This window comes from Medicago truncatula, chromosome 3 (assembly GCF_003473485.1).
Source record: "Medicago truncatula cultivar Jemalong A17 chromosome 3, MtrunA17r5.0-ANR, whole genome shotgun sequence".
NCBI classification, from domain to species: domain Eukaryota; kingdom Viridiplantae; phylum Streptophyta; class Magnoliopsida; order Fabales; family Fabaceae; genus Medicago; species Medicago truncatula.
The window spans coordinates 30,878,282-30,900,219 of NC_053044.1; the positions used below are offsets into that span (position 1 = coordinate 30,878,282).

General features: G+C 33.7%; 1 protein-coding gene across 1 annotated transcript; it reads right to left on the bottom strand.

The window, feature by feature from the left end:
• Nucleotides 1–6,520: 6,520 nt before the first annotated feature.
• Nucleotides 6,521–12,344, bottom strand: LOC25491052 (disease resistance protein At4g27190). Its single transcript, XM_024778901.2, has 3 exons — nt 10,122–12,344; nt 7,335–7,401; nt 6,521–7,083 (listed from the first exon to the last, which is right to left on the bottom strand). Exons 1-3 carry the CDS (start codon nt 12,306–12,308, stop codon nt 6,716–6,718), a joined length of 2,622 nt encoding a protein of 873 aa, XP_024634669.2. The 5' UTR covers nt 12,309–12,344; the 3' UTR covers nt 6,521–6,715.
• Between the last annotated feature and the right edge of the window lie 9,594 nt (nt 12,345–21,938).

Here is a 21,938-nt window from a genome sequence, read left to right on the forward strand (position 1 = left end):
ATTTTTTCTATATAAAAATAATTCTTGTACCGACAAATTTATACTTAAAAAAAAGAACAGAAGGAATAAAGTTAAATATAAATCTTGTAAGCAACCTCCTTAGTATATTATTACAAGACGTAAAGTACATTACAAAGAAAAGAAAAGAATCAAATTACAGTTGGTGAAAATATGTTTTTGTTGTAATATGTCATCATTTATGTTACATTTTATGACCGTATGAACCAAACCTTTTCTTTCATCACGCCTTACATTAAATCGAATGACTCAATATTGAGTTTACGAATTTGAAACATTGCTCTTGAACAAAGACATTGTTGCGAAATATTAGATACTCTAGTTTTAAGGTTTTTGGATTTGAGAATTTAGATTTAAGAAAGAATAAGTGAAGAGAAAAGCGAAATGTACAGATCTTTATGTAAATATTCTCATTATTAAAATGTGGCTGCAACCAAATAATTTGACTCAAGTGGTCAATGAACTTTACCGAAGGATGAATCATTTTAAAGAACTCGCGTTCAATTCCTGAATATAACATTTCTTAGTCAAACTGTATGGACCTCACGAGTTAAGTTTGGATTACCTATGCCCCTTTTCCTTTGTAACATCCCCAATTTTCTTGTCCAAATTATTATTATTATTATTATCATTTAAGGAGCCCTTTTTAGTATTGGTAAATAACAATGTCTATGAATTTTTAGTTAATATAAGAAAACTAGGTCAATGATTTAGCCCATCGAATAGGATTTATGTCAATTGGTCATGAGGGTAGTTTTGGGAATACTAGAATAGAGGAGGGTAAACAAGGAATTGGTTATAGTGTGAAATACTCTACGAATTTTTATGTGCGTTAAAATTCATTATATTTCATATATTATGTGTGATTGTATGAGCTTTCATAATTCTTAGATACTAAACTTAGTTTAAAACTAGTACAATGTACAGTTTTATGAGTTATATGTTTAAATATAAGCATTGCATAAATAGTATAATGTGACATTATAATTATAAATGCTCTAGCTTATACACGGTGGTTGTGGATACATTTATCTCATATTGAGCATTCTTATATTAGAATTTAGAGCTTTAAAGTATTAATTATGAAGATGTTGGGTTGGTTTGCTAATTGGTAATATTGACGAGAGAACTTTTTCCATGTCTAGTACACCAGACATGGCTGAGAACATCAAAGTGCATACTTTTTATATTCTATGTTATTGAGTCTTTGTGCTCTGTTTGGATGTTGTTTTCAGGTTAAACTTGACATTGAAAAGTTTAAGAGTATGCTGGACTACTCGCCAACAGTTCAATAATGTAGAGTTCTTCGTTACGGATCATGGTCAGAGTCGTAGACTAGAATGTAAATTCTTGTTGTACATTAGAAAATATATGTAACTGTAATATTAAAGGTCCCAAAATTATTTAAGCTTTATCAGTTCAGATTTTTCTTAAAATTACATTGGTCTCTACTACCAGACATTTTCTTAGATGTTACATCCTTGAGAACCGAAAATTGTTAAAGGACCAATCTAGAATAATGGTCAAACTTAAAGAACTACACGGATTTTTATTTCCCTTGTTACTTTTTAATTGTCACTTCCCAAAAATGAAATGAACCTTTCACTTCCTAGATATTAAGTACTCCTACATGGAAATAGGATGGATAGAGGAGAATGAAGTGAGGAAAAGCCTACTCAATATGGAGGAGGAGGAGGAGAAAAAGAAACATCTGAATCGCTGTGCTACGAGACTCAAAGCTGCCGGTATTACTATCCAATGTTTGAATAATAATGCTGATAAAGATATTACTGAATGCAAAAACTTTAAATTTACCTGAGTTCGACAAAAGTAAAAGGATACTATGAATCCCAATGTTACTTATCACACAGACAACAGAAGCATCATGGCGGAGTTTCATTGCTTGGGAGCATCATAAGAAGAAATTGAAGACTGGTTCTTCTTCTGTTGCAGAAAGGCGTAGTGTGTGAGCTTCATCTGCCTTGCTTTTCAGGGATTTGGTATGCTGTTCCAGTGATGTTCAACTACTCAAAGACAGTAAAGTTATAGTAGACAATTCGAACAAGAGCAATTGAGATCTGGTGGCTTTTTTCCATTCAATCGCTGGGGGAGTTGACCGTGGCATTATTGACCACCAACATATCACCATGTTTCATGCCTTGAACATATTTTCCCCAGAAAATTATGCCACCAAAATCTTCATATTACTCTGCCATTTTTTTAGCAAAATTTTAGATTGGTACTACAAATTTCACGAATTTTTAAAGCGCGGCTACATCTTTGCTGCTACCATCGTAACTTTTCTCACTGTTGTCCAGACTTGTTACGCAATCATCGCCTATCGCTTTCCGAGGTAAGCCATATATAAAACTATGATTTCATATGCATATGTGTGAGTACTTTTGGATGACAAATTTATATTTTTTGAAAAGGTAAAATTGTCAAACACCCGTGTTGTGATGAATTGAAGAAGCAACGAAAGATCCAAATTAGAACACGAAGCTCTTCAACATCAACTGATGTTCAACGAAAGGAAAAAGACGTGTTTAGAAAACATACATTTGACAATCCTTCAGATGTAGACAATGTACCTTTGCAATATGTAACTCTGTAATACTAAGGACTACTTGATTTCAGAAATCCGCGTCTAACTGAAACGACAGTCGATTATCCGCGTCAGTTTCATTTCAATGTTTATGATATCTGCAACTTCAATTTCAGATCTTTTCAAATAATCATTGAAAAGTGTGTTAGGTGGCTGTATTAGAATATTATTTCAGATCTGTTTTGCAGCATTGCAGTCACACAAAGCATGAACTGTAGTTTTAGGTTCATTTGCAAATGAAGGGGAATCAGATGAAGCAGCAATATGTTCCTTTCTGCAGAATAATCTCTAGATGAATTAAGCATATGAATCTACCATCATAGCATCAAATGCGCGTGATCCTATTCAATTCTGCAAAGTAGCAACTTATTAATTAACAAGGTTACATGAATTGATTGAACTTGTTGGCATTGATCAAATCAACTTTAAGGATCTGGTCAATTTGTACTCCTTCTCAATTGATTTGCACACAATTTACCAGCAAAATTGGAGTGTAAAGAAGGATCACCGTTAGTTTTATGGTTTATACAATGGGGGCACTTGTGTAATTACAGTGTTCATTCCCAGGATTCTACATCACAAACCAAACGTATTTTACCTGTTCCCTGGAATTATTTTCAAAAAAGTTCCCAGGAATTAAACAATTAACCAAACACTTTTTTCTATATTTTCCTCGGAATAAAATTTTAACCTTCACATTCCAGGGAAAGCAATTCGAAATTCTGTTCTGGCATATTCTTCCTAAACCAGCGTTTATTTAGATATTTCCAATAAAAAAAATTTGTTTGACAAGTCAAAAGTATATTTGACATCTCCTCATCTGCAACCAATTCTTGATGTGAAAACACAGATACAAAAGGATCATCTTGGAATAGCAAAAAGAGTGGATCCGAGGGGTCCCAAATGAATTGGCTTATTCGAAAAATGCCTTGATACCTAGGAATAAATTTTGTAACCTTCAAACAATCGCCCAATTAGACCATTCGTTTTCATGTCAAATCACCTAATTAATTCTCACATCATCAAATCAGAAGTATCAAAACTGCAATATAATTATGCAAAACTACGGGGACTAAAAATCATTTAATCCAAACAACAAATTCTAAATTGTTATTCTTCTTCCTTTTCTCTCCTCTTCTCTCTACCATGCATCTTCCACTATTATCGTTAACCCTAAGAAGCTCTTCAAATATCTAGCATCTATGCGAAATAGGAATTGAAATATTCTCAACAGTCACTCAGGTGACGTATCTAGTATCAGTTAAATTGAAATATTCATAAAGCATTCAAGAGGAAGGAAAAATCGAACATGAAATCATGATGGAGATCAATAAACATTATATAACATTTAAACTCAATATTTATGTATATCATACACACGAACGAACCCAAACTAAAACTACCATTATTCAACCCATGAACTGCACTAAGAATTCAAATAATCGCGGAACTAGCCTATTCAATCAAGTGAACCAAAAGAATAAGTAAAGAGAACTCATACAATAAGAATATTATTAGAATTTGTATTCAATAACACAAAATCAATAAAATTCAATCCCAAATTGTCATTAATATTAATTCCAATACAACATGAAGGTCACTAAACACAAATTGAAATAAATTTCTTGGGAGATGCTCCATGACAGCAGTGGCATCCTTCAAGACAGAAGTTATAGTTCATTCACTTCTTTCCTAAACAAGAAAATGATTGCAAAATAGAGTCAAATTTTATTGATTCAAATTATGAAACACCTAATATGAAACACTCAAGAGAGACTCGCTGGACCAAATCCAGTGTTTATGGTTGGATCGTGATGGATATTTTAATTCCTTAACTTTTTCTTTCCGTGCACCTCTTGTATCCATGCTCTTCGCAAGGCTTCAGAAACGGTGCTGCTACTTTGAGCGGTGTTGCTAACAGAAACAGATTCGACGGAAACTGTTTCTGATTCCAACAAACTCGTCTTCAATGAAAACAATGTCGTCTTTAGGACGTTGGAGCTGAAATTGGAAGACCCATGCCGTAACATTCTTGATCCTCTGACCGCAGCGGTTGCCGGATTTGATGAAGATTGAAGTAAACTTCATATCTTTTTAGCTTTATTATATGCACAATGATGTGGTAGTATATTACATTACTAAAGGTCAACTTCAGTTCTGATTTGAGACATCAACCATAAGTTCATAACCCATTGGATCTTGACTATCGATTTAAGATTATCCGACTCATAATACACCTTCAATAAACCATCATTAAATAATCTTTACAATTGGTTTGCAATCAGACATTCAAAGTCAATAATTTTGTTACAGTTGCTGCATAGAATCTGAATTCAACCCTAATTTAAGCAAACAACATGTCTAAAACACTTCGCATTATGTTACGACTATAATATTTTCGAATAACCTATTCATCCAACTAGCTAGATTTCCATATATCTAGTAACTCAGAATCATGTGGTTCGTCCTCATCACAATCTACGTAATAAATAACCAATGTTATAACAGTAGTATAATCGACAAAATATGCTCAACATGATTTCTTATTTGAAATAATGAAGAAATGTATACTTCATGACCAACATAACATACGAACAACCGAGACCCACGTGTTTGTAGAGAGAAGGCAGCGCTTCTCTCTCTAACTTATCGTGATACCACCACCATCATTTCTAGGGTTTCCTAGGTGTGAGGAGGCGGTTACGCCAGCTTGTTCTGGCTTTCCTAGCCTAAAATGGGTTTCTCCCCTAGGTAATCCTAGTCCTTTGTCTCCACTGTATTTGTCTTCGTGTTTCGTTCAGTGTATTTTCCTCCTTATTCTGTGTTTTTTGTAACTATGGAGATTTGGGGCAAAATGGATCTTACAAAGGAAGAAACTGAAGAGGGCCGCGTCGCTGACAAAACAGAGGGTTGTGGGGAAGAGATCTTCACAGGTGAACATCATCCCCTTGCGATCTCCTCCACCTCAACGAAACGGCCACCACAGGAGCCACCTCCTCGAGTTGTTATGATTATACGGAAGAGGCGGTTGAAGCTTCAACACCTCTCTATCTTGCAGAAAACTGAATTTGGCCTCTTACCTCTGGAGCTCAGCCTCGAAAGGCCTCCACGGAAGCCTCCAGATGAAGTCCGGATAACCCTCCTTCCTCAGATTTCATCTTTAAGTCGTCCACCTCCGAAATCTCCATGAGTGATTATCGACTGGGTTTGTTTAACTTGTTCTGTTTCTGCTCTAACTTTTCTGTGTTTGTTGTTCTTTTTGCGTGTTTTTTATGTTCTGTGTGTTTTTTATGTTGTTCTAAGGTTTGCGTCCTACCTTTAAGTTTAGTTGGATTTAAGCATTGTCCTCAACTGAGATTTGATTGCAACTATCATACGAGTTTTGTTGCCTTTTATGAGGATGAATCCAGGTTCAACCCCTTTGCCTTTTATCGGCTGATTTCTGTCCAGAGTGACAAAGTGAAAAAATCCGAGACCAAATATAGTCGAAATGTGCGTGATGAAGCCAAAAAAATGATCCGTAACTGGATAGAAAAAAAGACATTGGATTCTCACATCTCCTTTGTCACCTTTAGAAGATGGAAGATGTTGATGAATGGATTGTTAGGTTGTGAATTATGGTCGAATTTCTCATATTTTGTCTACAAAGTTTATGTGTATTGTAAATCATGAATTAGTAGGTTATTTCTCTTGTATTGACTCTTCAAGTTTGTTGGGGAATGTCCCTTCAATGTCAATACTAGCTGGATGTAATATTCTATGTTTTATGAAATGTTAAGCTCTTGTTTACTGTCAAAAAAAAAAATTAAATAAAACATACGAACAATCAATAGTAATTTCCAAGTACACAATTATTTAGATAGTTTAATATATTTGAGATGCGAAAAGAGGAAACAATCCAAGCAATAAATAACATTCAAGGATAAAAGGTCCAACAGTAATTTTAGCAGTAAAGGAACGGAAGAAAGAAAAAATGTTTAATAGCCAATAGGGTCACTTAAAGCAGCGCGGGTTTCTGAAATATGTGCCTGTTGTTGAATGATACTCTACAGAACAGCTTTAGAGGTAGCCAACCTGATGCTTTGTACACGTTCAGTCAATATGTGTTTTGAGTCCCACAACTTTTTCAACACCATCCAACCATTCCTTATCAAAAGGAAATCTACGCACATCTTGTAATAACTCAACAAATTCAGAGTGGCTTGAACCTACCACATCCAACACATTATGTGGTTGGAGGAATTTCAATAGCTCAGCTAGGCAGTTGTAGGCATAACCCTTGTATCTGTTACTCAATGAAGGGTCCTTTAAATGAACAGAAGGATGCTTAACAAGGAAATCAGTCAACAAAGACAAGTTCTCGATAGCCAAATGATTCTTGGAGACTAGATTCTCGAGTTCCTTTGTGACAGCCAAAGACGAACTAAAATATTCATCTATTTGAGATTGAGAAGGTTCCCCTGTAAGTATAGTAAAGAACAATATAATTATGCCTACTTCAGCACAAGAAAATTAATTAAAACTACAATGAAGCAATAAAATAACTTCAGCAGGCTTTGAAGGACACTGAGATGCAATATAAGAGGGTCTTGATTTGGAAAACATCATCATTTCGAGAAACTAAAATACTTGTGGGTGGAAAAAAGTTCAAAATCAAAAGGGTGATGAACTTTAGAGTAACATAATAGAAAATATATTCAAGAGTCTTCACCTTGATCATTGGTCTCTACAGTGGCAATGGAAAAAGAAGACTTAGTTATTTGGTCATCACCATCTTCCTACACATAGATTCAAATCAACAAATGATATTATCATCATATTTATATACATGATCAAATATTTAACTACATATACTTTAATTTGGAAGAGTCTGAATTCACTGCATGCAGATCAGACTAAAAGTATAAAACCGAAGAATATACTTGATTGATATATGATATGAAACAATTATTATGGTCACTAAGTGTTTTATTTAAAAATATTTTTGTTTGTAAATTTAAAATAATCTTATAATACAGAATATACTTATTAATTTATTTTAAGGAAAATTACCTATTAATTTTTGTTAGAAGCAAATAGTGCACACTTGACCAAAAATGAATAAATAGCAGATGCACTTTGAAAATATCTTGGCCATGTTAATCAAAATATCAGATACATCAGAAGTCCAATAGCTCTATCTAAATAACCCTTATATGCAATCGATCTATTTCAGCGTACATATATAATTAAATAACTTGAAAAAAAATGTAATTAGATTTAGTTGATATATGTATTATAATGTCAATCTAAAAATTTGAATAAAAACCAAATTATTCTCTCATAATTTTCTCAAAGTCCAATGTAGTCATTGACAAAAAGTAATATCTATACTGACATTTAGTCCAATTTAGTCCCTGGCATTTTTTTTATAATGTCGGAATGAGCCCCTCTGTTATAATGAGTAAGGATTTAACAAAAAATTTACAAAAAAGTAATATCTAAACTAGTCCATTAATATATATATATATATATATATTAAAATAATATTTAATTTTCTAGGCTAGGCTTAGCCTCAAGAGAGAAGAAAAAATATTAACAAAAAAGTCATATCAAATTTGATAGATCGGTCGACATATGAATATCTCATAATAAAGTCATAGTAAAATAATTTTCTCAAGTCTAAACCCAAACTTGGACATGAATCGAACATGAAAGGAAACTAATCAATGGGTCAAAAAAAGATTTAAATCCTAAAGCATTATATAAAAGATATTAATGATATGTGTTTATATATATAAGCTAGAAGACATCTTTTATGAAGATGTCTTTTTAGTAAGTTATTCTATGGGCATTTACTAAAAGACACCAAATAATTTTTATGAAGGTGTTTTTTAGCAAAATCCATATATATAGTGATATCTCACTACTATTAAACTGAGTAGCATTAATTGTTGGTGCAAATCTTATAGGTCAATTGTCCTCGTGAACTTAACTTAGTTGGTATGTACAATGCATAATATATGTAAGGTATGGGGTTCGAATTCCGGCCACCACAAAAGAAAAAGTTTGATAGGCCAATTGTTTTATGTTAAACTTATATTATGTATTATGAATTTTATTATTCAATAAAATGGGCTATTATTATTTATATTTTCTATAAGATTAATTGAGTCTCTAAATTAGTTAGTTCAAATTAAGTTCCTATAATAGATAGTTCAAATAAAGAGACAGTAAGTTAGACTTAATCGTGAGATTACATTCACATAAAGATTACTATTCTTAAAAGTATCCGTAGTCGAGTTTTATTATAAATTGGGATAATAATAAAGCGTGGAGGTTATTATGTATGTAGATTGATGATCACATCTCACTACGGATATGAGATATTAACTCTATACATAAGTATAAATATTATGAGTAATATTTATATGGGTTAATAGGTCTTTACCCCCCTGTAATATAGGTCATTTTTATTTTTTTTTCAAGAAATTTTCGTTGTTGTTTGGCCTATTAGGGGGGTAAATCAAAACAAAAATATTTTACAAGGGGGTGAATCAAAATAAAAATTTTACAGGGGGAAAAATCAAAAAATGACCTATATTACAGGGAGGTAAAGACCTATTAACCCTATTTATATTGGATTGATCCGCAATGAGATTACTCATAGTATATACTACATAGTATTTGTGATGAAAGTGTAATAAGATATTCTCATAGTGATAATAGTATATATCACTCTTAGACATGGAACCATTATGATCCCTAAATGTGGACTACAATATTTTATTGTCATTTAAACGTTATCTGTAACAAGATAACTATAAAATTAGTTCATGGACAGTTGATGAATTATGCTAGAGATATGAGTGTCCTAGATGAGATTTGTTACATGATATATATCTTTAAGTGTAATTATACACCTAAAAGAGTATGTGTTCGAAATTGTTTGTGCACTTCAAGAGTAACAAATACTTTCACCAGTTCATGTCAAATTGTTGATAATGCATGAAAAGGGAAATTTTAAAATTTTAATTTCCACTGACTTTCTGATCATGATTTCCCTTCATTAATGACTACAAAAATCTTGGTGGTGGAACCAACTATTTGTTGGGACTAGTAGTTTGATGGGGACGGGACGTTTTTTTGGATGTTTTTGAGTGGGTGTTGGGTTTGTCCTAATCTTTATGTAGACTTGGTTCATCTCCCTTGAAAGTATGCTCTTTTGAGGGAGTGTCTCTTTGTGTTCTTGTTTTTCTTTGTGTGGTGGTTGCTTTTTCTTGGCAAAAACATTCGAAGCATCATTTTTCTTATAAATAAAAAAAAAAAACAAAACTTGGAGAGTACGAGGTTTGCTGTTTTATTTTACTATATTGCGTTAACGCCATCATGCATTATGTCACTAAGATTAAAACCATTTCATCTTTACAGCGAAGTAGTTATTGATTGCATTTTTTGAGTAAGATTAAAAAGCATCCATTTATTGCACAAAAAACAAAATATATTGAAAGAGGGATACCTTTTTGATAGTGTCCATTGATTCTAAACTCGGATGAATTATGAAACCATGAAAAGATTTGATAGCAGCATGTGAGCATCTATTGTGTTCAAGTTCTACCAAAGGTGGAAATGTTGTGCGATATTGTTTGGTACACATGGCAACTAGACCAGGAAGATTGCAAAGACTGATATATTTCAATGCTGGAAGATGTAGGTGAATCTCATTGTGGCTTTGATTTTCCCCATCATAGTATCCGATTATGTACTCGAATTTGATGCAATCTTCAACATAGATCCTTTTCAATTTTGGGAAGACCTTACCCCAACTATGGCCACCACTGTCATGATTGATGTCTATTATTATGTTCTTCAACTCATCACAGTTCTTAATTGTCAAAGTTTCCAACAACATTCTTGGTGTAATAGATAGAATAAACACCGACTTTATCGCCAAAAAATGAGACAGATTAATCTCTTTAACATTGCACAAGCTATATGATTGTATTGGAAGACATGGAACATATTCCCATATGAGAAGACGATACGAAATATTGTACTGATCTTGGCCTATTATGTATTTGAGCTTATCACATCTTCTTATTCTGATTGTCTCTAGTACCGGATGTCTTTGAGCAGAGAGAAAGGGGAATATATATTCTAATCGGGGACACTCTTCAATAGCAATAACTTTTAGCTTTGAAAAAATTGATCCCCCACTCTTTTTATCATTATCAACATCTATTTCTACTCTTGATTCCTTCTCCCTTTTTTCATATGTTACTATGTTTTCCAGTCCCTCACAATTAGCTATTTTCAATTTCTCTAGCGACACCAAGCTTTGAGAAGTCAACGGTTGAAATACAGAAACTAACATCGGACAATTCTGCAGTTTGATGATCTTTAGGTTGTAGAGGTTTCTCTGGCATTTAAACAAGCTTTTCAAATGTTTACAATCCTTGATTGATACCTTCTCTAAATACATCAAAGATTCAGAGGAAACGGGACCATTAAACAGTTCTTCCAAATTTTCCATTCCATCCAGTTTTAGCACAACCAAGTTGGAAAAGAAGACATTTGGTACTTGAAACCCAATACCATTAGTGTCAATTAGGTGCTGAAGCTGTGAGATGCAACTCAAACTAAGTTCAACTGTATAATTCATACCTTGATCCATAGAAACAATCTCGGGTATGAGATTTCTCCATTCCCTCTCGAAGCTTCTTAGTCTAAGAACCTCTGCTTCTTGCAGACAATACCTTAGTGTTGTTTCAGATAAGAAAACTTCATCCTTTTCTAGAACAGAGACATACTTTGATGATGAATCATTCACTGATCTCCGATGTTCATCGATACAAAACCTTTGCAATTTAGGGAAAGTTATTTCTCGGCAAGAAGCATTAAAACTACCAGTGAAATACAACTCTTCAAGCAATGAGCATCTTTCAATCACTTCAAATGGATCATTCCTTTCAATTATACAACATTCCAAGTTCAACAATCTAAATTTCTCTAGTTCTGCAATTCCATGCGGCAATTCGTCAATTTTACAGTCTTTCAAATCAAGAGTCTCAAGACTTTGCAAATTTGCCAACGTAGAGATATTACCCAAATCAACAAGTGTAAAGAGAAGAGATCGGATATTCTTCAACGACTCAATTGATCGAGGTAATGATAGAGATAACCTACGATAATGGTCATATAACAAATGAAAAACCCGAAGGTCATTATTATTTTCAAAAAATGAATTCGGGACTTCATTTTTCACATCGCGGCAGTCTTCATCCTTATACACGGTGACAATTAGAATCTCAAGCTTAGAACCATCAAAATTATATGAAAATACATCCATTATCTTTCCTTCGCAAAACAAATATTTAATGTTCTTCTCCTTTTCATCAATTTTCTTTTGATTTTTACCATCCAATTTTACTGTTTGAATCTTATTGTCCGCTATCCGTTGGGCTGCATCACGACCAAAGTATGGCATTTTCACTTTGTTATGATTGGCCTCCAACAATAAACATGAATCTAGGAGTTTTTCTTTTGTGTAAACTGCTTGAATTCGACCATCTTCGTAGCTTCCATAATCTTCCCCAAAAAGGCCTGCTCCTATGCCAAGTCTAGTTACCATTTCTATAGGAATATTTTCATCTTCTTGAAATACAGAGCACAACAGGAATAGTCTCTTGGCCTTTTCATTCTTCATAGTATCATATCTCAACTTCAAGATTTTATAAATTTCAAACGCTGTATCACCATTCTGCATCAGCAGCTCTTTTAAGGCCACATCCCATACTTCTAGACGTTGCTCACCCATTAATCTACTGGCTATAGTAGCAATTGCAATTGGTAATCCTCTGCATTCATTTGTAATTTTACGACCCTTGTCAAGCAAACTTTGATTTGAAATTTCACTTAGACCAGCCCACCTTTGGAACATGATCCAGGCTTCTTCTTCAGATAAGAAATCCAGTTGGATTGTCTTACTGCATCTTAATCTCTTGCACACTAAGAAAATGCACGTGGTTACAAGAATTCTACAGCCTTTGTGACTGTAAATATCTGGAATCCCTATTTCATGAAAATTGATATCTCCACACACATCATCTAATATTAGAAGAATCTTCTCACCATTGGTTAATCTGCTCCGTAGTTTTCTGGGTCTATCTAACTCATTAAAGTCATCTAATTTCAATCCCAAGCATTCAGCAATATCATTTTGAATCTTTCTAATATTAACAGATGGTGACACTGTTGTAGCAATGACGCGTGCAAATTGTTTGGATTCCTTAACTGCGTTACCCACTTCAATGGCCAATGTAGTTTTTCCTGTGCCCCCCATCCCATACAACCCGGTTATATAACTGTCTTCATCTTTTAATGCATCCAAAAGCTCTTTGTATTTGGATTCCCTGCTTTTAAAATGAATATAGTGTCGGGATGAATGAAGTTCTACATCTGGACGACGAGCAAGGGGTGCAATTGAAAGTTCCTTTCCAGTTTCAATCAATCTTTTAATTCGCTCCTTCTTATTTCTCAGTTCCTTTCCCCTTTTATATCGCCACATGATAGGGGGACAAAATCCAAAAAGACAATTTTGTTTTATTTTTGTGTCTTCTTGAATGAGCTTTTCAGCTTCTTTTGCCCAAATGAGAGCATTATCTTGAACATCATCTCCTCTTCTGGTTGCTGCATTAAGACGATCGATAACATTTTCCCTTTCAATTTTCAATCTACATTTTGCTTCTTCAAAATCCTTAACGATACGCATGAAGCAACACATATACCTTGGCCCGTCTATCAATTTCACCACATCAGCCTTTGCCAATTCAGATGTCAGAACACTCGCCATCTAAATAAATTTCAATCGATCAAAGTTAGACATACATACATACAAGCATATATGTGTGTGTGTTGAAAAATAAAATGGTTAATAAATAGTGGGGCAAGAAAATATTTGCTTAATTGGTGGCATATGGCTTTATACAATTAACACATTACAAAATTATGCAATGATCGAGTTAAATTTTTGAGGGAAAGATTTTGGATGGTTATGTTTATATTTTGATACATATATTTGATTAGATATTTTAAAATAAGGTTGAATTAATTAATTTGTAGGTCCTTAAATTATTTAGACATTGGACTTTAAACTAGATAAAGCTGTAATCAGATCCTTAACCAATTTTTTTCTTTTCAATTAAGCTCTCTTGTTAAATAAGTATTAGTCAACTATTATCCCCCGTAAATACTAATGCTAAATATTGGATCAGGTATCCCACTGTCATTCCTTTTATGCAAGAAGATATTCTTAATTGATAGTCTTTTGGAAAATTCTAAACAAACATTCTATCCAATCATTAACTTTAATATCGTTCAAGTTATTGAAAAATAAAACTAAAGTGAAGAATTGAAAAATTTCTTGTCACACCCAAAAATATTCTAGTCACCCTAAAATGATAAAAGGACCCTTAAAATGAAATATATTTTCAATTATATCCAAAATGCTCACAAATTGAGCTTACATAGCCTACTTCAATTGATTTATGTAATCTTTGTACGTAAACCGAGTTTACATGGCTGAGGTTATGGTGTATAAGGAAATTTTTATGCACCATGCATAAATTCAGAAATGGTTTCTGTAAGTTGTATTCCAAAACCATTCACTACAAGAAAAACACTGCAAATTGCGACACTTCATCTGCGATCCTTACCTTGCAACTGCCTCAAAGTGCATTTTTGCAACAGTTGTTGCGGCTGTTAGGGTGAACCGTCGCAGGTTTTTTTGTTTAATTAATTAGAATGCGCGTTGTATCTTTTCATTCCCCGCTTTACCAAAATTTCGTTCCCCCATTTCTCACTTTCCCAACCTCGCCTGAAAGAGAGAGAGAACTCACAAATCTCCATCGCAAATCTCCACTCCATCTCCATCTCCATCTCCATCTCACTCGTTGCTCAATCACAAAACCTCAGAACCCTCAGAATCACAAAACCTAACTCTCAAAATCACAAAATCCCCAATTGGTTCTCACCCAAAACCCTCAGAATCACAAAACCTAACTCTCAAAATCACAATCGGTTCTCACCAAAAACCCTCAGAATCAGTTCTCACTCAATCATGCACTCACTCAATCACAATCGGAACTCAATCGGCGCAATCGGAACTCACTCACTCAATCATAACTGAAATGGTGCTCAAAAGGTGCTCACTCACTCGTTGTTCTCAATCCTTCTCATTATTTTAGCATCTGATTATTTTAGCATCGATTTGGACTGGGAATTTGGGGTTTCATTTGATGTTTGGTGGGGCTGGCTGTTGTGTTTCTTAGTTTTTTTTTTTTTGTTAATTTGGGGTGTCATTCATATCAAATAGAAATTATAAAGAAATGTAAATTCAATGCAATCTTCTAGATAATTTTTGTTTTTATTTTTTAAAGAATTCTTAGTTTTTTTTGTTGATTTCAATGATTATTTTTGTTAATATGTTGATTATTTTTGTTTTTTGAGTGATTTTTCATGCCATTGAAAATGGAATGCTCTTAATCTGGTTCTTACGACAGTAGAGGGGATGAAGTTTGATTTTTTTTTTTGTGATTTGTCTTTACCAAGAGTAGAGTCCAGCTTATGAGATTCTTGGGTCTGAAATTGTGTGAGAAAATAAACATGACATGATGAAAAGTATAACCTGTGGTTTCTGTTCTGTTATCCAACCTTTTGGGAAGGAGTTATTATTAGTTTTATGTGAGAGTTTAGCATTGAAAAAGTAAATTGGACTCTGCAGCAAGCTAACTAACTACAACTTTGGTTTTTGGTAAAAGTCATGTGTTGTAAGGTTCATATTCATGTTTAACTTTATACTTTAACTTAGTGTATGATATGTTTATAATTTGCTGCTATGTTTCGTGTATTCTAAATTTGTAACTAAGGGTTTGGGATCTCAAACTTTGCTGCTATAATGACTTATTAGTTAGGGTCAAATCTTAAGTTTATTGGTTCTGTTATGGACATGAAAACACTAACTTAGTGTATGATATTAACTTTACACTTTAACTTAGTGTATGATATGTTTATACTTTATGCTTAATTATCTTTGAATTCTATTAGTCTTTTAATGTTTAGAAACTCAGAGAGTTATTGTTCTAGTAAAAAATAAAGTCAAGAACTACTTTGAATAACAACTTAATTTATTCGTGAGCACTAGGTTAGGAGGCATGTCACATTCAGATGACACTAGGTTAGGTTCGCAAGTGAGTGTGTGTGTGTGGCTGCTATCTAATGCTATTGTTTACTTTATTTGAGGTGTTAATTGATTTGGTTGCAATTTCAGAGCTATAAAAGGAGATGCTACTCATCAGAAAAGGGCTTCACGTGGTTTTTGTTTAATTTTACGATTCAACACTAGTTTTTCAGTTGTATTTTATTATTTCTTTTGAAACTTTTGGCTACTAGAGAGATAAGAATTCCATTCTAAAGCATGTTTTCTTTGGAATCGAAAGCTTAGTTTTCTTTATCATACCCTTATTTTCAATGAAAGTCACCGTGCCTTTAAATTTTCATTCCCATAATTTTATCCCAATTCCCTTTATTTCAAATGCTGCTACCTATTAATTTTATTGATTCCAATTGAGTTGCTGTTTTGCACATCTGTTCTGATATGTGTTTCAATTCTATAAGTTTTGTTGCTGCACTTATTTATTATAATTCATTCAACTTCATATTGCTTGCTATTCTAATTGAGTTTCTTTGTCGGCTGCTATTACTACACATATATTCCAAATCCATTTGGCTGCCGTATTCAATTGTTGCTGCCGTTTTATTGTTTTGTCCCGTATTCCATACCTATAATCAGACCATGTTGCATGTGGCTCTTCTATTTCGATACCAATCTCTTTGAATTGCTAGTTTAATTTGCTTTAATTAAAGTTCATGTTGTTGCTTCTGTTAGGCGCTGCTGCTACCAATTCAATCAATTTTGATTGAATTGCTTTGGTACGCTGTACTACTTTCTTTTAATTTGCTTTAATTAAAGTTCATGTTGTTGCTTCTGTTAGGTGCTGCTGCTACCAATTCAATCAACTTTGATTGAATTGCTTTGGTACACTGTACTACTTCACGCTGTAGTGGTCATTATCGCAGCTGCTCTTTTATTTATTTTTTAAGTTGCTATCTGATAACATGTTCCGTTCTTTTGTTATTTATTAGCTTTCTATTTAGTATGAACTCAGTAGAAGTAAATTTAGTGTTTGATTTAATTATGTATGAGTAGTCTAACTTTAGCTTTCTTTATTTTGTCTTTTGTTTCATTAGCTTCTACGATGGAATTGTTAGACAACTTATGTTTGGTGGCTTTGATGAACTATGCGTTTGGACTTTATCTCAATGCACAACTTATGTTAAACAGATTTACTTTGTACTTGCATAATCTTAATGAAGAGTTTGTTTATCGGCAAGGTTATTTGCACCACAGTATATTAAGTGCATTTTTTGAATGATCTCAGGCTTTCCTGAATTGTTATCTGTCACCACAATTATGACGAGCTATATTTTGAAACTTATGCTCCAAAGATTTGTTAGAGAAATCACGAAGGATTTCAAAACAGATCTCCGATTTTAGAGTAGCATTGTTTCTGCTCTTCAAGAAGCCAGTGTAGCTTATCTTGTTGGTTTTTGTTAAGATGATAATATATGTTGTATTCATGTGAACTGCTAAGATATTTTTCAGTTAGTACTGTGCCTAAGGTTATCAGTTATGCAGGTTAAGCTATTAGTCTATTGTGACAATGCTATTAGTCTATTATTGTATACTAGGAACTAAGCCTTTTGATTGATTATATATCCAATTGAACAAGCAATTATTATATGTGCTTACTTATAGGTAATTATTATTTGTCTATTACAGGCCGATATATGATGTTTCTAGTGATCTTAGTATCAAAATAGGAGTTTCATGCTTTGCACTTCACAAGGTAACAAGAAAAGCTTCCTTTTTTTTTATCTGTTATTGCATATTCAGTAGTGGTCTTTGAAAAATAAAACTCACAATTTATTATTGATTATTGCAGTTATTTAAATTGAATTTTCCATGTCTAGCATATGCAATCATTCAGCTAGGTTTGTGTATTACAAGCCGATATCTGATGTCTCTAGTGATCTTAGCATCGAAATAGGAGCTTCTTGCTTTGCACTTCACAAGGTAAAAAGAGAAGCTTCCTTTCTTATATGTTATTGCATATTCAAATTTTAGCAGTGTTCTTTGTAAATTTTACAAGTAGTTATTATATGTTCTTGCTTGTAGGAAATGAGAGATAGACGAAAATATAGTAGGGGTGATATGTATGATGCTACTAGAAATCATTATTTTAGTTTTAAAGAATAATAGCAATGCTTGCTAGGAATAAACACAAACAGTCCATGAACTATCATGGAAATGGATTTGTCATGAATCATATTGTTATTGGATTCTTATTCTTAATTTTCACAAACTGCGCTATTGAAATTATATTGTCATTGGAATAAACTCAAACTGCTTCATGTAATGGATTCTCATTCTTAATTTTCACAAACTGCAATTTAAATCATATTGTTATTGGAATAAACACAAATCGCTTCATGTTCTCGTACGATAATAATATATTTGTTGTCTAACTTGACATTGCAAATATATCATAAAGTAATTATAGTTTTATTGCACGATAGGTTAGAATCCATGATTTTGGTGACTTTATTGCTTATTTTTGTTAATTGGTGTGTTATCTTTGATTTGTTTTTAGGTAGAAAGACTTAGAACCACCAAACAGAGCATGACATTCTTTGGAGTCTATTCATCGCTAGTTGATCAAAACAACTTCCTCGTGAGAGAACATCTACATAATTGATTAAATTTTCATGTAGGAACTCAAGAAACCTAATTGTATCACTTGTTTGTGTTTTATAGAATCATTTTATATGAATGTAAAATTCATATTTTAGTTTATGAATTAGTTCATATTTGAAATTTATGGATTATAATTTAGTTTTGTCATAAAAAGATGATAGTAAAAAGTTTATTAAAAATTCATGAAAAAACTGATTTATTATTATTTTTTAAATAAATTAATCAAACTGCGACGGTTCTAAACTGCCACAATGGCTTTTTAAAAATATTTTTCATCAATTGCGACTGTTACAATCTGTCGCAACACCCCTTTCAAACAAAACAAAATTGTACTTTGCGACTGTTCTGAACCGTCGCAATACACATTGCGGCGGTCGTAGTGACTGTTTTGTGAACTGTCGCAAAATGCTGTTGCGACCCCAACATCCCTGACAGTTCAAGAACCGTCGTAGATGTGGATCTGCGACCCTTAGAACCATCGCAATCCATCATTTTAAGGGTCGCAAAATGCATTTTTTCTTGTAGTGATTAGATGTACTTAATGGTTTTCAGCAGCCTGCATATATCTGTTGAACGTGTTTTAATTAGCTGTCATAGCTGTTAGATTTGTTCCTATCATGTAGTTAATAATTCCTATTTGTTAGGAAGGGATAGTGGGATTGACTTAGTTGTTCCACTATTCACGTTTAGTTAGTGGAGTCATTTTGTTTAGTTGGTTTTATCTATCTGTAAGGCTATATTAAATAGCTACTCTTTTGCACTTGAATAATACAGATAAAATTCCCTTCCCTTCTGAATTGCTCTAACAATTCTGGCATCAGAGCTTCTCACGGGCCTGATAATTTGGGAATTCAAGAGCTAAGAAACTGCAGTTTTCTTAGAAAAGTAAGTGTAAGAGAAACCCAAAATTTGAAAAAGAGAATAAATATGACAAAAGGAAGGTCTGTTTTTGCAAACGAAGATGTCAACCAATAGAATGTTTGTATTTCATGCAACTCCAATGTCTCAAGTTTCAACATGCTTCAAGACTCTCTTGGAAGATGAAACACATCTTTGGCACTATCGGTATGGCCATCTAAATTTTAAGGGACTGAAAACTCTTCAATCTAAGAAGATGGTAACAGGGCTTCCAGAAATAAGGACACCAAGCAAGTTGTGCAAGGATTGTGTCATGGGTAAGCAACAAAGAAAGTCTATGCCAAAGAAAAGTTTGTGGAGAGCTACACACAAACTCCAATTGGTGCACTCAGATATATGTTGGCCAATTACACCCTCATCAAACAGTGGAAAAAGGTACTTGATTACTTTTATAGACGATTACAGTAGAAAGATTTGGGTGTCATTATTATCTGAAAAGTCTCAAGCGTTTACTTCATTTAAAAATTTTAAAAGCTTGGTTGAGAAAGAAATAGGGGCTTCAATTCAATGCCTTCGAACAGAAAGGGGAGGAGAATTCACCTCTAAAGAATTCAATTCATTTTGCAGCTTACATGGCATTAAAAGGCAATTGACAGCAGCTTTCACACCTCAACAAAACGGAGTTGCGGAAAGGAAAAATCGGACTATTATGAATATGGTTCGTTCAATGTTGTCAGAAAAACATGTTCCGAAGTTCTTGTGGGCAGAGGCAGTAAATTGGGCTGTTCACATTCTGAATAGAAGCCCAACCTTGGCAGTGAAAGATAAGACACCTGAAGAAGTGTGGAGTGACATCAAGCCAGCCGTTCATTATTTTAAAGTCTTTGGTTGTGTTGCACATGTTCACATACCAGATGCCAAGAGAAAGAAGCTTGATCCCAAGAGTTTTCAATGTGTGATGTTGGGGGTAAGTGATGAATCCAAAGCATATAGACTTTTTTATCCAACTACCAAACGTATTGTAATTAGCAAAGATGTGATTTTTGAAGAAAATGAGTGCTGGGATTGGGAAAAAGGTCTAGAAAATCAGAAGTCAAATGTATTAGTTTGGGGTGAAAGTGAAGAAGAAAGGCATGATTCCCCTCAAAGTGAAGAAGAAAACGATAATTCAGAAGGTGGAGAAGAAATGGGCTCTTCTTCAAGTCATTCATCAGCAGAGGCTCTAGAAGAAGGAAGGGTGAGACAACCACCGGTATGGATGAAAGATTATGTGAGTGGAGAAGGTTTATCAGAAGAAGAAGAGACACAAAATTTTGTGATGTTTACTATAACATTTGATCCAACTACATTTGAAGAAGCTGTCAAAAGTGAGAAATGGAGGATTGCAAGAATAATGAGATAGATGCAATAAAGAATAATAATACTTGGGAGTTGACTAACTTACCTCCAGGTGTAAAAACTATTGGTCTCAAATGGATTTTTAAAACAAAGTTGAATGAGAATGGAGAGGTTGAAAAGTACAAGGCTAGACTTGTAGCTAAAGGATACTCTCAACAATATGGAGTTGATTACACTGAAGTATTTGCACCAGTGGCTAGATGGGACACCATTCGAATGGTAATCGCTCTTGCTGCCCAAAAAGGATGGAATGTGTAACAGTTAGATGTTAAAAGCGCTTTCTTGCACGACGAGCTGAATGAAGAGGTTTTTGTTGATCAACCACAAGGTTATGTGAAGAAGGGTGATGAGTTGAAGGTGTATAAATTGAGAAGGGCATTGTATGGCCTTAAACAGGCACCACGAGCATGGTACAGCCGCATTGAAGCCTATTTCACAAAGGAAGGATTTGAGAGATGTCCATATGAGCACACCTTATTTGTGAAGCTAAGTGAAAGAGGTAATATTCTCATTGTTAGTCTTTATGTTGATGATTTAATATTCACCGGTAATGATGAGAATATGTTTAAGGAGTTTAAGAAGTCTATGGAGAAGGAATTTAACATGTCAGACCTTGGTAAGATGCACTATTTCCTTGGAGTTGAAGTAATTCAAAATGAGGAAGGAATTTATATTTGCCAAAGGAAATATGTAACTGACTTGTTAGAAAGGTTTGGCATGGAGAAAAGTAATTTGTCTAGGAATCCTATTGCTCCTAGGTGCAAGTTGATTAAAGATGAAAATGGTGTGAAGGTGGATGCTACAAAGTATAAGCAAATTGTTGGTTGTCTGATGTACTTAGCAGCCACAAGACCTGATCTAATGTATGTGTTAAGTCTAATTAGCAGATTCATGAATTGTCCAACTGAGTTACACATGCATGCAGTCAAAAGAGTACTCAGATATCTCAATGGCACAATTAATTTGGGGATTATGTATAAGAGGAATGGAAGTGAGAAGCTGGAGGCATACACAGATAGTGATTATGCAGGTGATTTAGATGATAGAAAAAGTACTTCTGGATATGTATTTATGCTTAGTTCAGGTGCAGTCTCATGGTCATCTAAAAAGCAACCGGTGGTTACTTTATCGACAACTAAAGCAGAATTTATTGCAGCTGCCTTTTGTGCTTGTCAAAGTGTTTGGATGCGAAGAGTTCTCGAGAAA